The sequence below is a fragment of the Pristiophorus japonicus genome, unplaced genomic scaffold (assembly GCF_044704955.1).
Source record: "Pristiophorus japonicus isolate sPriJap1 unplaced genomic scaffold, sPriJap1.hap1 HAP1_SCAFFOLD_1337, whole genome shotgun sequence".
NCBI classification, from domain to species: domain Eukaryota; kingdom Metazoa; phylum Chordata; class Chondrichthyes; family Pristiophoridae; genus Pristiophorus; species Pristiophorus japonicus.
In genome coordinates, this window is record NW_027251005.1 from 62,142 (window position 1) to 75,415 (window position 13,274).

Genomic DNA, 13,274 nt, shown 5'->3' on the forward strand with positions numbered 1-13,274 from the left:
CTTCTCCAGTGCAACATCCTGGTAAATCTCCTCTGTACCCTCTCTAGTACAACATCCTGTTAAATCTCCTCTGCACCCTCTCTAGTGCAACATCCTGGTAAATCTCCTCTGTACCCTCTCCAGTGCAATCACAATTTTCCTGTAATGTGGTGACCAGAACTGCACGCAGTACTCCAGCTGTGGCCTAATTTACATTTATATAGCGCCTTTCATGACCCTCAGAACGTCCCAAAGCGCTTCACAGCCAATGAAGTACATTTCGGAGTGTGCTCACTGTTGTAATGTGAGAAACGCCAATTTGCGCACAGCAAGCTCCCACACACAGCGATGTGATGATGACCCGGATCATCTGTTTTAGTGATGTTGGTCGAGGGATAAATATTGGCCCCAGGACACCGGGGAGAACTCCCCCTGCTCTTCTTCCAATAGTGGCCCCGGGATCTTTTACATCCACCCGAGAGAGCAGACGGGGCCTCGGTTTAACGTCTCATCCGAAAGATGGCCCCTCCGACAGTGCGGCACTCCCTCAGTACCGCCCCTCCGACAGTGCGGCACTCCCTCAGTACCGCCCCTCCGACAGTGCGGCACTCCCTCAGTACCGCCCCTCCGACAGTATGGCGCTCCCTCAGTACCGCCCCTCCGACAGTGCGGCGCTCCCTCAGTACCGCCCCTCCGGCAGTACGGCGCTCCCTCAGTACCGCCCCTCCGACAGTGCGACACTCCCTCAGTACCGCCCCTCCGACAGTGCGGCACTCCCTCAGTACCGCCCCTCCGACAGTGCGGCACTCCCTCAGTACCGCCCCTCCGACAGTGCGGCGCTCCCTCAGTACCGCCCCTCCGACAGTGCGGCACTCCCTCAGTACTGCCCCTCCGACAGTGCGGCACTCCCTCAGTACTGCCCCTCCGACAGTACGGCGCTCCCTCAGTACCGCCCCTCCGACAGTGCGGCACTCCCTCAGTACTGCCCCTCCGACAGTGCGGCACTCCCTCAGTACCGCCCCTCCGACAGTGCGGCACTCCCTCAGTACTGCCCCTCCGACAGTGCGGCACTCCCTCAGTACTGCCCCTCCGACAGTGCAGGGCTCCCTCAGTACCGCCCCTCCGACAGTGCAGGGCTCCCTCAGTACTGCCCCTCCGACAGTGCGGCGCTCCCTCAGTACCGCCCCTCCGACAGTGCGGTGCTCCCTCAGTACTGCCCCTCCGACAGTGCGGCACTCCCTCAGTACCGCCCCTCCGACAGTGCGGTGCTCCCTCAGTACTGCCCCTCCGACAGTGCGGCGCTCCCTCAGTACTGCACTGGCGTGTGAGCCGAGAAGTCTCCGGAGTGGGCCTTGAACCCACACCCTGGTGCCTCCGAGGCCAGTGGGCTGCCCACTGAGCCTGGGATGGTGGCTGACCCTGGGGCCGACGGATGGCGGGGGTTGGTTGACAAAAGGAGCGCTAAACTTCAGCCGTGTGGACGAGATGGAGTTGGCCAAGTGATTGTCAAATTCTCTCCCGTTCACAGACAACTTCAAGGAATACCAATGGATTGGGCTGAACGACAAGACGATTGAGAATGATTTCCAGTGGTCCGATGGAAACCAACTGGTGAGTGAGGGGGCAGAGGGATTGCCCGCGTTGACTTGGTCGCCTTGCCTTCCAGCGTCGAGGGGGCAGGGATATTTCTCGGGCATCTACTGGGGATGGAACAGGGAACCACCGAGGCAGGACAGAGCGGAGGGAAAAACAGGGAGTTACATCAGGAAATGAAATTGGGGGTTGAAAGGGTTTGCCCCCGTTCGGATGGAGAGGGAAGAGGTTATACCGACCAGGAATGGTTGGGAAAGGGAAGGCTAAGGGCTGACCTGATAGAGGTCTTTAACATTCTGAAGGGGTTCGATAGGGTCAACGTAGATATGTTCCTACTTGTTGAAGCACTGACCACACTCGACCAGCTCCGCTGGGCAGGGCCACATTGTCCGCTTGCCCCAGACACGAGACTCCCAAAGCGAGCGCTCTACTCGGAACTCCTTCACGGCAAACTAGCCAAAGGTGGGCCAGAGGAAACGTTACAAGGGACCACCCTCAAAGCCTCCCTGATAAAGTGCAACATCCCCCACCGACACCTGGGAGTCCCTGGGCCCAAAGACCAGTCCGCCCTAAGTGGAGGGAGTGCATCCGGGAGGGGCGCTGAGCACCTCGAGTCTCGTCGCCGAGAGCGTGCAGAAACCAAGCGCAGGCAGCGGAAGGAGCGTGCGGCAAACCAGTCCCACCCTCCCCTTCCCTCAACGTCTATCTGTCCCACCCTCCCCTTCCCTCAACGTCTATCTGTCCCACCCTCCCCTTCCCTCAACGTCTATCTGTCCCACCCTCCCCTTCCCTCAACCACTGTCTGTCCCACCCGTGACAGGGGACTGTGGCTCCCGTATTGGGCTGTTCAGCCACCTGAGGACTCATTGTTAGAGTGGAAGCAAGTCTCCCTCCATTCCGAGGGACTGCCTCTGATGATGATGTAGGGGGAGAACAGAACTAGGGGCCACCAATATCAGACAGTCACTGATAAACCCAATGGAGGAGTTCAGGAGAAACTTCTTTACCCAGAGAGGGGTGAGAATGTGGAACTCGCTGCCACAGGGAGGGGTTGAGGTGAATAGTATCGAGGTATTTAAGGGGAAGCTGGATAAAGACACGAGGGAGAAGGGAATAGAGGGTTACGGTGATGGGGTGAGATGGAGAGGGGTGGGAGGGGGGGTCTGGTGTGGAGTTTAACCCCGGCACAGAGCTGATGGGCCGAATGGCCTGTTCCTGGGCTGTACGTTCTGTATCAATGAGAGAGAGAAGCCTCGGCACTGGGCCCTGGGAATGCAGTCCAGCCGTGTGTCAAGGGCTGAGAGCCAATCTGATCAAAGATGATTAAAGAATTCGATGGGGGAGGCTGAGAGAAAGATATTTCCTCTGGTGGGGGCAGTCCAGAACAAGGGAGCATCACCTTAGTGCCAGGCCGATCAGGGGCGATGTTGGGGAGCATTTCTTCACACGAAGGGCAGAAGGAACCTGGAACTCTCCCCCCAAAAAGCTGCCAAGTTCGGGGGTCAATTGAAATTTTTAAGACAGATCTATAAAGTTTTGTCGTGTGACGGTATTAAGGGTTACAGAACCAAGGTGGGTAGATGGAGTTAGGTCGCAGGCTGAATGGGCCTCCTTTTGTTCCTGTGTAATAGGCTCGAGGGGCTGAATGGGCCTCCTCCTGTTCCTGTGTAACAGGCTCGAGGGGCTGAATGGGCCTCCTCCTGTTCCTGTGTAACAGGCTCGAGGGGCTGAATGGGCCTCCTCCTGTTCCTGTGTAACAGGCTCGAGGGGCTGAATGGGCCTCCTCCTGTTCCTGTGTAACAGGCTCGAGGGACTGAATGGGCCTCCTGTTCCTGTGTAACAGGCTCGAGGGGCTGAATGGGCCTCCTGTTCCTGTGTAACAGGCTCGAGGGGCTGAATGGGCCTCCTCCTGTTCCTGTGTAACAGGCTCGAGGGGATGAATGGGCCTCCTCCTGTTCCTGTGTAACAGGCTCGAGGGGCTGAATGGGCCTCCTCCTGTTCCTGTGTAACAGGCTCGAGGGGCTGAATGGGCCTCCTCCTGTTCCTGTGTAACAGGCTCGAGGGGCTGAATGGGCCTCCTCCTGTTCCTGTGTAACAGGCTCGAGGGGCTGAATGGGCCTCCTCCTGTTCCTGTGTAACAGGCTCGAGGGGCTGAATGGGCCTCCTCCTGTTCCTGTGTAACAGGCTCGAGGGGCTGAATGGGCCTCCTCCTGTTCCTGTGTAACAGGCTCGAGGGGCTGAATGGGCCTCCTCCTGTTCCTGTGTAACAGGCTCGAGGGACTGAATGGGCCTCCTGTTCCTGTGTAACAGGCTCGAGGGGCTGAATGGGCCTCCTGTTCCTGTGTAACAGGCTCGAGGGGCTGAATGGGCCTCCTCCTGTTCCTGTGTAACAGGCTCGAGGGGCTGAATGGGCCTCCTCCTGTTCCTGTGTAACAGGCTCGAGGGGCTGAATGGGCCTCCTCCTGTTCCTGTGTAACAGGCTCGAGGGGCTGAATGGGCCTCCTCCTGTTCCTGTGTAACAGGCTCGAGGGGCTGAATGGGCCTCCTCCTGTTCCTGTGTAACAGGCTCGAGGGACTGAATGGGCCTCCTGTTCCTGTGTAACAGGCTCGAGGGGCTGAATGGGCCTCCTGTTCCTGTGTAACAGGCTCGAGGGGCTGAATGGGCCTCCTCCTGTTCCTGTGTAACAGGCTCGAGGGGCTGAATGGGCCTCCTCCTGTTCCTGTGTAACAGGCTCGAGGGGATGAATGGGCCTCCTCCTGTTCCTGTGTAACAGGCTCGAGGGGCTGAATGGGCCTCCTCCTGTTCCTGTGTAACAGGCTCGAGGGGCTGAATGGGCCTCCTCCTGTTCCTGTGTAACAGGCTCGAGGGGCTGAATGGGCCTCCTCCTGTTCCTGTGTAACAGGCTCGAGGGGCTGAATGGGCCTCCTCCTGTTGCTGTGTAACAGGCTCGAGGGGCTGAATGGGCCTCCTCCTGTTCTTGTGTAACAGGCTCGAGGGGCTGAATGGGCCTCCTCCTGTTCCTGTGTAACAGGCTCGAGGGGCTGAATGGGCCTCCTCCTGTTCCTGTGTAACAGGCTCGAGGGGCTGAATGGGCCTCCTCCTGTTCCTGTGTAACAGGCTCGAGGGGCTGAATGGGCCTCCTGTTCCTACATTCCTTGCTGTCGCTAATCGTTCTTTCCTTCCTCCTTTGCTGGGGACCCCAGCTTTACGAGAACTGGTACAGTGGGCAGCCCGACAGCTTCTTCATGTCCGGGGAGAATTGCGTGGTGATGGTTTGGCACAAGGGCGGTCAGTGGAGTGACGTCCCTTGCAACTATTTCCTTGCCTTTACCTGCAAGAAGGGGATAAGTAAGTATTCAAATCCCCAGGGGCTCTCCAATCAGTCCCACTCCCCCCGCTCTTTCCCCACAGCCCGGCACATTTCCAGTATTTATCCAATTCCCGGTTTGAAAGTCACTATTGAATCTGCTCCCACCGCCCTTTCAGGCAGCGCGTTCCCGATCACAACAACTCGCTGCGTAAAAACATTCTCCCCATCTCCCCCTCTGGTTCCATCGCCGATTATCGTCAATCTGTGTCCCTCTGGTTCCATCGCCGATTATCGTCAATCTGTGTCCCTCTGGTTCCATCGCCGATTATCGTCAATCCGTGTCCCTCTGGTTCCATCGCTGATTATCGTCAATCTGTGTCCCTCTGGTTCCATCGCCGATTATCGTCAATCTGTGTCCCTCTGGTTCCATCGCCGATTATCGTCAATCTGTGCCCCTCTGGTTCCATCGCCGATTATCGTCAATCTGTGTCCCTCTGGTTCCATCACCGATTATCGTCAATCTGTGTCCCTCTGGTTCCATCGCCGATTATCGTCAATCTGTGTCCCTCTGGTTCCATCGCCGATTATCGTCAATCTGTGTCCCTCTGGTTCCATCGCCGATTATCGTCAATCTGTGTCCCTCTGGTTCCATCGCCGATTATCGTCAATCTGTGTCCCTCTGGTTCCATCGCCGATTATCGTCAATCTGTGTCCCTCTGGTTCCATCGCCGATTATCATCAATCTGTGTCCCTCTGGTCACCCGCCCTCCTGCCCCCGGGAACAGTGTCTCCCGATTTAATCGATCAAAACACCTCGTGATTGTGAACACCTCGATCAAATCTCCTCTCAACCTTCTCTGCTCCAAGGGGAACAACCCCGGCTTCTCCAGTCTCTTCCCGTCACTGAAGCCCCTCATCCCCCGGGACCGTTCTGGTCAATCTCCCCCGCCCCCTCTCTGAGGCCCCGACACCCCTCCTAAACGCACGCTCTCTGACTCTCTGTCTCTCTGCGATTGTGTGCCGCAGGCTCCTGTGTGTCACCGCCGGCGCTGGAGAGGACACGGATACTGGGCCGCGTCAGGCAGCGGTACGAGACCAATGCGGTGGTGCGCTATCAGTGTGAAGACGGCTTTGTGCAGAGCCAACTACCCATCGTTAAATGCCAGGCGGACGGCAACTGGGAGCAGCCCAAAATAATCTGCAGTCAAGGTAAGCCGGAACAGGCATTCCCATGTACCGGGCGGGATGTTCCCGTGTACCGGGCGAGATGTTCCCGTGTACCGGGCGGGATGTTCCCGTGTACAGGGTGAGATGTTCCCGTGTACCGGGCGGGATGTTCCCGTGTACAGGGTGAGATGTTCCCGTGTACCGGGCGGGATGTTCCCGTGTACAGGGTGAGATGTTCCCGTGTACCGGGCGGGCATTCCCGTGTACAGGTCGGCGGTTCCCGTGTACAGGGCGGGACGGACAGCGGTCCCGCGTACAGGGCAGGACGTTCCCGTGTACAGGGCGGGTCGGACAGGGGTCCTGCGTACAGGGCGAGATGTTCCCGTGTACAGGGCAGGACGTTCCCGTGTACAGGGCGGGTCGGACAGGGGTCCCGTGTACAGGGCGGGACGGACAGGGGTCCTGCGTACAGGGCAGGACGTTCCCGTGTACAGGGCGGGACGGACAGGGGTCCTGCGTACAGGGCAGGACGTTCCCGTGTACAGGGAGGGTCGGACAGGGGTCCCGTATACAGGACGAGATGTTCCCGTGTACAGGGCGAGATGTTCCCGTGTACAGGACGAGATGTTCCCGTGTACAGGGCGAGATGTTCCCGTGTACAGGGCGAGATGTTCCCGTGTACAGGGCGAGATGTTCCCGTGTACAGGACGAGATGTTCCCGTGTACAGGGCGGGTCGGACAGGGGTCCCGTATACAGGACGAGATGTTCCCGTGTACAGGGCGAGATGTTCCCGTGTACAGGACGAGATGTTCCCGTGTACAGGGCAGGACGTTCCCGTGTACAGGACGAGATGTTCCCGTGTACAGGACGAGATGTTCCCGTGTACAGGGCAGGACGTTCCCGTGTACAGGGCGGGTCGGACAGGGGTCCCGTATACAGGACGAGATGTTCCCGTGTACAGGGCGAGATGTTCCCGTGTACAGGACGAGATGTTCCCGTGTACAGGGCAGGACGTTCCCGTGTACAGGACGAGATGTTCCCGTGTACAGGGCAGGACGTTCCCGTGTACAGGGCGGGTCGGACAGGTCTCCTGCGTACAGGGCGAGATGTTCCCGTGTACAGGGCAGGACGTTCCCGTGTACAGGGCGGGTCGGACAGGGGTCCCGTGTACAGGGCGAGATGTTCCCATGTACAGGGCGGGTCAGACAGGGGTCCCGCGTACAGGGCGAGATGTTCCTGTGTACAGGACGAGATGTTCCCGTGTACAGGGCGGCACAGTCAGGGTAAGCCAGAGCGAGGGGTCCCGTACACAGGGCGGAAGCAAAAGACAGAAAGGAGAATAGTAAAAGTGGAGGGCAGAGAAACCCAAGGCAAAAAGCAAAAAGGGCCACATTACAGCAAGATTCTAAAGGGGCAAAGTGTGTTAAGAAGACAAGCCTGAAGGCTCTGTGCCTCAATGCGAGGAGTATTCGGAATAAGGTGGGTGAATTAACTGCGCAGACAGCAGTTAACGGATATGATGTAATTGACATCACGGAGACATGGCTCCAGGGTGACCAAGGCTGGGAACTCAACATCCAGAGGTATTCAACATTTAGGAAGGATAGACAGAGAGGAAAAGGAGGCGTTGCTGGTTAAAGAGGAAATTAATGCAATAATAAGGAGGGACATTAGCCTGGATGATGAATGAGGTTGGGGACATCATCAAACAAGAAATAAGGGATGTGTGCAATAAAGGTACAGCAGTTATCATGGACAACTTTAATCTACATATTGATTGGGCTAACCAAACTGGTAGCAATGCGGTGGAGGAGGATTTCCTGGAGTGTATTAGGGATGGTTTTCTAGACCAATATGTAGAGGAACCAACCAGGGAGCTGGCCATCCTAGACTGGGTGATGTGTAATGAGAAAGGACTAATTAGCAATCTTGTTGTGCGAGGCCCCTGGGGAAGAGTGACCATAATATGGTAGAATTCTTTATTAAGATGGAGAGTGACACAGTTAATTCGGAAACTAGGGTCCTGAACTTAAGGAAAGGTAACTTCGATGGTATGAGGCGTGAATTGGCTAGAATAAACTGGCAAAGGATACTTAAAGGGTTGACGGTGGAGAGGCAATGGTAAACATTTAAAGATCACATGGATGAACTTCAACAATTGTACATCCTTATCTGGAGTAAAAATAAAACGGGGAAGGTGGCTCAACCGTGGTTAACAAGGAAAATTAAGGATAGTGTTAAATCCAAGGAAGAGGCATATAAATTGGCCAGAAAAAGCAGCAAACCTGAAGACTGGGAGGAATTTAGAATTCAGCAGAGGAGGACAAAGGGTTTAATTGCAGTCGGATTCAGGTGAATTTATAATGGGGAACAAAGAAATGGCAGACCAATTGAACAAATACTTCGGTTCTGTCTTCACGAAGGAAGACACAAATAACCTTCCGATTGTACTAGGGGACAGCGGGTCCAGTGAGAAGGAGGAACTGAAGGATATCCTTATTAGGCGGGAAATTGTGTTTAGGAAATTGATGGGATTGAAGGCTGATAAATCCCCGGGGCCTGATAGTCTGCATCCCAGAGTACTTAAGGAAGTGGCCCTCGAAATAGTGGATGCATTGGTGATCATTTTCCAACAGTCTATCGACTCTGGATCAGTTCCTATGGACTGGAGGGTAGCTAATGTAACACCACTTTTTAAAAAAGGAGGGAGAGAGAAAGCGTGTAATTATAGACCGGTTAGCCTGACATCAGTAGTGGGGAAAATGTTGGAATCAATCATTAAGGATGAAATAGCAGCGCATTTGGAAAGCAGTGACAGGATCGGTCCAAGTCAGCATGGATTTATGAAAGGGAAATCATGCTTGACAAATCTTCTAGAATTTTTTGAGGATGTAACTAGCAGAGTGGACAAGGGAGAACCAGTGGATGTGGTGTATTTGGACTTTCAAAAGGCTTTTGACAAGGTCCCACACAAGAGATTGGTGTGCAAAATTAAAGCACGTGGTATTGGGGGTAATGTACTGACGTGGATAGAGAACTGGTTGGCAGACAGGAAGCAGAGAGTCGGGATAAACGGGTCCTCTTCAGAATGGCAGGCAGTGACTAGTGGAGTGCCGCAGGGCTCAGTGCTGGGACCCCAGCTATTTACAATATACATTAATGATTTGGATGAAGGAATTGAATGTAATATCTCCAAGTTTGCAGATGACACTAAACTGGGTGGCGGTGTGAGCTGTGAGGAGGACGCTAAGAGGCTGCAGGGTGACTTGGACAGGTTAGGTGAGTGGGCAAATGCATGGCAGATGCAGTATAATGTGGATAAATGTGAGGTTATCCATTTTGGGGGCAAAAACCCGAAGGCAGAATATTATCTGAATGGCGGCAGATTAGGAAAAGGGGAGGTGCAACGAGACCTGGGTGTCATGGTACATCAGTCTTTGAAAGTTGGCATGCAGGTACAGCAGGTGGTGAAGGCAAATGGTATGTTGGCCTTCATAGCGAGGGGATTTGAGTATAGGAGCAGGGAGGTCTTACTGCAGTTGTACAGGGCCTTGGTGAGGCCTCACCTGGAATATTGTGTTCAGTTTCGGTCTCCTAATCTGAGGAAGGACGTTCTTGCTATTGAGGGAGTGCAGCGAAGGTTCACCAGACTGATTCCCGGGATGGCAGGACTGACATATGAGGAGAGACTGGATCAACTGGGCCTGTATTCACTGGAGTTTAGAAGGATGAGAGGGGATCTCATGGAAACGTATAAAATTCTGACGGGACTGGACAGGTTAGATGCAGGAAGAATGTTCCCGATGTTGGGGAAGTCCAGAACCAGGGGTCACAGTCTAAGGATAAGGGGTAAGCCATTTAGGACCGAGATGAGGAGAAACTTCTTCACTCAGAGAATTGTGAACCTGTGGAATTCTCTACCACAAAAAGTTGTTGGGGCCAGTTCGTTAGATATATTCAAAAGGGAGTTAGATATGGCCCTTACGGCTAAAGGGATCAAGGGGTATGGAGAGAAAGCAGGAATGGGATACTGAGGGAATGATCAGCTATGATCTTATTGAATGGTGGTGCAGGCTCGAAGGGCCGAATAGCCGACTCCTGCACCTATTTTCTATGTTTCTATGATCTCCCCACGTAGGACTGGACCCGGAGTTCTGATCCGGATCCTGGGCACCTCTTGCTGGGACAGCCTGGAGTGGGGTTCGAAACCCTTCTCACTCAATGTCTCACTCCCGCGGGAGGTCCGTTAGAGATGAGCGGTGTGAAAGGGGTTTCCGATTGGGTCTTGCTGGGCTGTACGTGTCTGAGCAGTGCTGGGCTGGGGGGCAAACTCACTTCACTCTCTGTCACACGTCACCTCACCAACCCTGAGCTATGACAAACTCCCAGTCTCATCTCAGGGAGGCAATTGTTGGTGTGGGAGAGGAGATAATGTCTCAATACTAAATCAAGCTCCACTACACTTGTAGAGGGAGCTGTACTCTGTACCTAACTCCCTGTACCTGCCCTGGGAGTGTTTGATGGGACAGTGTAGAGGGAGCTTTACTCTGTATCTAACTCCCTGTACCTGTCCTGGGAGTGTTTGATGGGACAGTGTAGAGGGAGCTTTACTCTGTATCTAACTCCCTGTACCTGCCCTGGGAGTGTTTGATGGGACAGTGTAGAGGGAGCTTTACTCTGTATCTAACCCCGTGCTGTACCTGCTCTGGGAGTGTTTGATGGGACAGTGTAGAGGGAGCTTTACTCTGTATCTAACCCCCTGTACCTGCCCTGGGAGTGTTTGATGGGACAGTGTAGGAGGGAGCTTTACTCTGTATCTAACCCCCTGTACCTGCTCTGGGAGTGTTTGATGGGACAGTGTTGAGGGAGCTTTACTCTGTAACTAACCCCCTGTACCTGCCCTGGGAGTGTTTGATGGGACAGTGTAGAGGGAGCTTTACTCTGTACCTTGTCTGAGTGATATAATTCTCTGTCTTTATTCCTGTTTGGTTCCCCAGCTTCGAGTTACACTGAGATCCCGGAGACTCTGGGAAACGGCAGCACCTCGGAGGGAGTGACGGTGCTGGAGTGAGGGGATGAGGGAGCCACATTCAGCAAAGCAGCGATCGTCGCGAGCTGCAGTGAACTCTTACTAATCAAAGTCCAACTGGACACCCGCCTCTGTACCTCACCCACATCCCGAACCTCAGTGCTGGTTCAGACATGAACCATGTAATCCCCCTCCTCCCCCCTCCCCCTCCCTCCCCGTCCCGCTCCCCTCCCCTCCCTGCTCACCTCCCTTCCCCCTTCCCCCTTCAGCCTCACCCCTTCTTTCCTCTCTCCCACCCTCACCCTCATCCTCTTTCCCCCCCTCTCCCTCTCACACACCCCTCCCCCCTGCACCCCTCCCCCCACCACCCCCTCCCCCCTCCCCCCTCTCCCTCTCCCCCTCTCCCCTCCCTCCTCCCCCTCCCCCCTCTCCCCTCCCCCTCCCCCTCCCCCCCACCCCCTCTCCCCCCTCCCCCTCCCCCTCAAACCCTCAACTCCTCCCCTCAACCACTCCCCCCACTCCCCCAACTCCCCCACTCCCCCTCCACGCCCTCCCCTCCCCCTCAACCCCTCAACCCCTCCCCCTCAACCCCTCCCCCCACTCCCCCTCCGCCCCTCCCACCTCCCCCTCCCCCCACTCCCCCCTCCGCCCCCTCCCACCTCCCCCCCCCCACCCCCCCCCCACCTCATCTCCCCTACCACACCACCTCCTCTCCCCCTCCCCCCTCCCCCCTCCCCTCCACCACCCTCCCCCCCTCCCCGTCCCGCTCCCTCCCCTCCCTGCCACCTCCCTCCCTGCTCACCTCCCTTCCCTCCCTTCTCCCCTTCAGCCTCGCCCCTTCTGTCCTCTCTCCCACCCTCACCCCCTCATCCTCTTTCCTCCCCCTCCCTCTCCCACCTCTCCCCCATCTCCCCCTGCACCCCTCCCCCCTCCCCCTCCCCTCCCAATCCCCTCCCCTCCCCTCCCAATCCCCCCCTCCCCCTCTCCCCTCTCCCCCTCCCCCTCTCCCCCTCTCCCTCCCCTCTCCCCTCTCCCCCTCCCCTCTCCCCCTCTCCCCCTCCCCCTCTCCCCCTCCCCCTCTCCCCTCCCCCTCTCCCCCTCCCCCTCTCCCCCTCCCCCTCTCCCCCTCTCCCCCCACCCCTCCCCCCACACCACCCCTCCCCCCACACCACCCTCCCCCCACCACCCCTCCCCCCCACCACCCCTCCCCCCCACCACCCCTCCCCCCCACCACCCCTCCCCCTCCCCCTCTCCCCCCTCCCCCTCCCCCTCCCCCCTCCCCCCCACCCCTCCCCCCTCCCCCACCACCGCTCCCCCCTCCCCCACCACCCCTCCCCCTCCCCCTCTCCCCCCTCCCCTCTCCCTCTCCCCCCTCCCCCTCTCCCCCTCCCCCTCTCCCATAAACCCTCAAACCCTCAACCCCTCCACCTCAACCCCTCCCCCCACTCCCCCCTCCCCCCTCCCACCTCCCCCCTCAAACCCTCCCCCTCAAACCCTCCCCCTCCACTCCCCCCTCCCCCTCCCCCTCCCCTCCCCCCTGCACCCCTCCACCCCTCCCCCCTGCACCCCTCCACCCTGCACCCCTCCACCCCTCCTCCCCTCCTCCCCTCCCCCAGTCCCCCTTCCCTCTCCCCTCCCCCTCCCCCTCCATCCCTCCCCCTCCAACCCTCCCCTTCCCCCTGCACCCCTCCACCCCTCCCCCCTCCTCCCCTCCTCCCCTCCCCCCCTCCCCCTACTCCCCCAGTCCCTCCCCCTCCCCCCTGCACCCCTCCACCCCTCCCCCTACTCCCCCAGTCCCTCCCCCCTCCCCCCTGCACCCCTCCAACCCTCCTCCCCTCCCCTCCTCCCCCAGTCCCCCACCCCTCCACTCCTCCCCCTCCACCCCTCCACCCCTCCACCCCTCCACCCCCTCCACCCCTCCTCCCCTCCTCCCCTCCCCCTCCTCCCCCAGTCCCCCTTCCCCCCTCCCCTCCCCCCCCACTCCCTGTGAACCAGTGGAGGGAATGACGTGATCTGGAAGTGCTCCAGCTCCAGCCACAATGCGCGGGGTCTGGGCGGCCCCCCACTGCCGCGGGTTCCATCGTGTCCCGCTCGCCGTCCATCCGACACGCGCTCCCCGTGGCAGGGCAGGAGCGTCCATTCCTTCCCTCTCGCGTTCCCGTTGCCGACAGGTAACCGCTGCGGTCCCACCATC

The 13,274-nt window shown here is 57.6% G+C and overlaps 1 protein-coding gene across 1 annotated transcript in view; it reads left to right on the plus strand.

The window, feature by feature from the left end:
* LOC139242447 (brevican core protein-like) overlaps positions 1-11,122 on the plus strand; it is a 61,067-nt gene extending 49,945 nt beyond the window's left edge. Inside the window, 4 exon segments of the mRNA XM_070870360.1 lie at positions 1,508-1,590; positions 4,777-4,921; positions 5,910-6,092; positions 11,049-11,122. Of these exon segments, the coding sequence (XP_070726461.1) occupies positions 1,508-1,590; positions 4,777-4,921; positions 5,910-6,092; positions 11,049-11,122 (485 nt within the window).
* Positions 11,123-13,274: the final 2,152 nt, after the last annotated feature.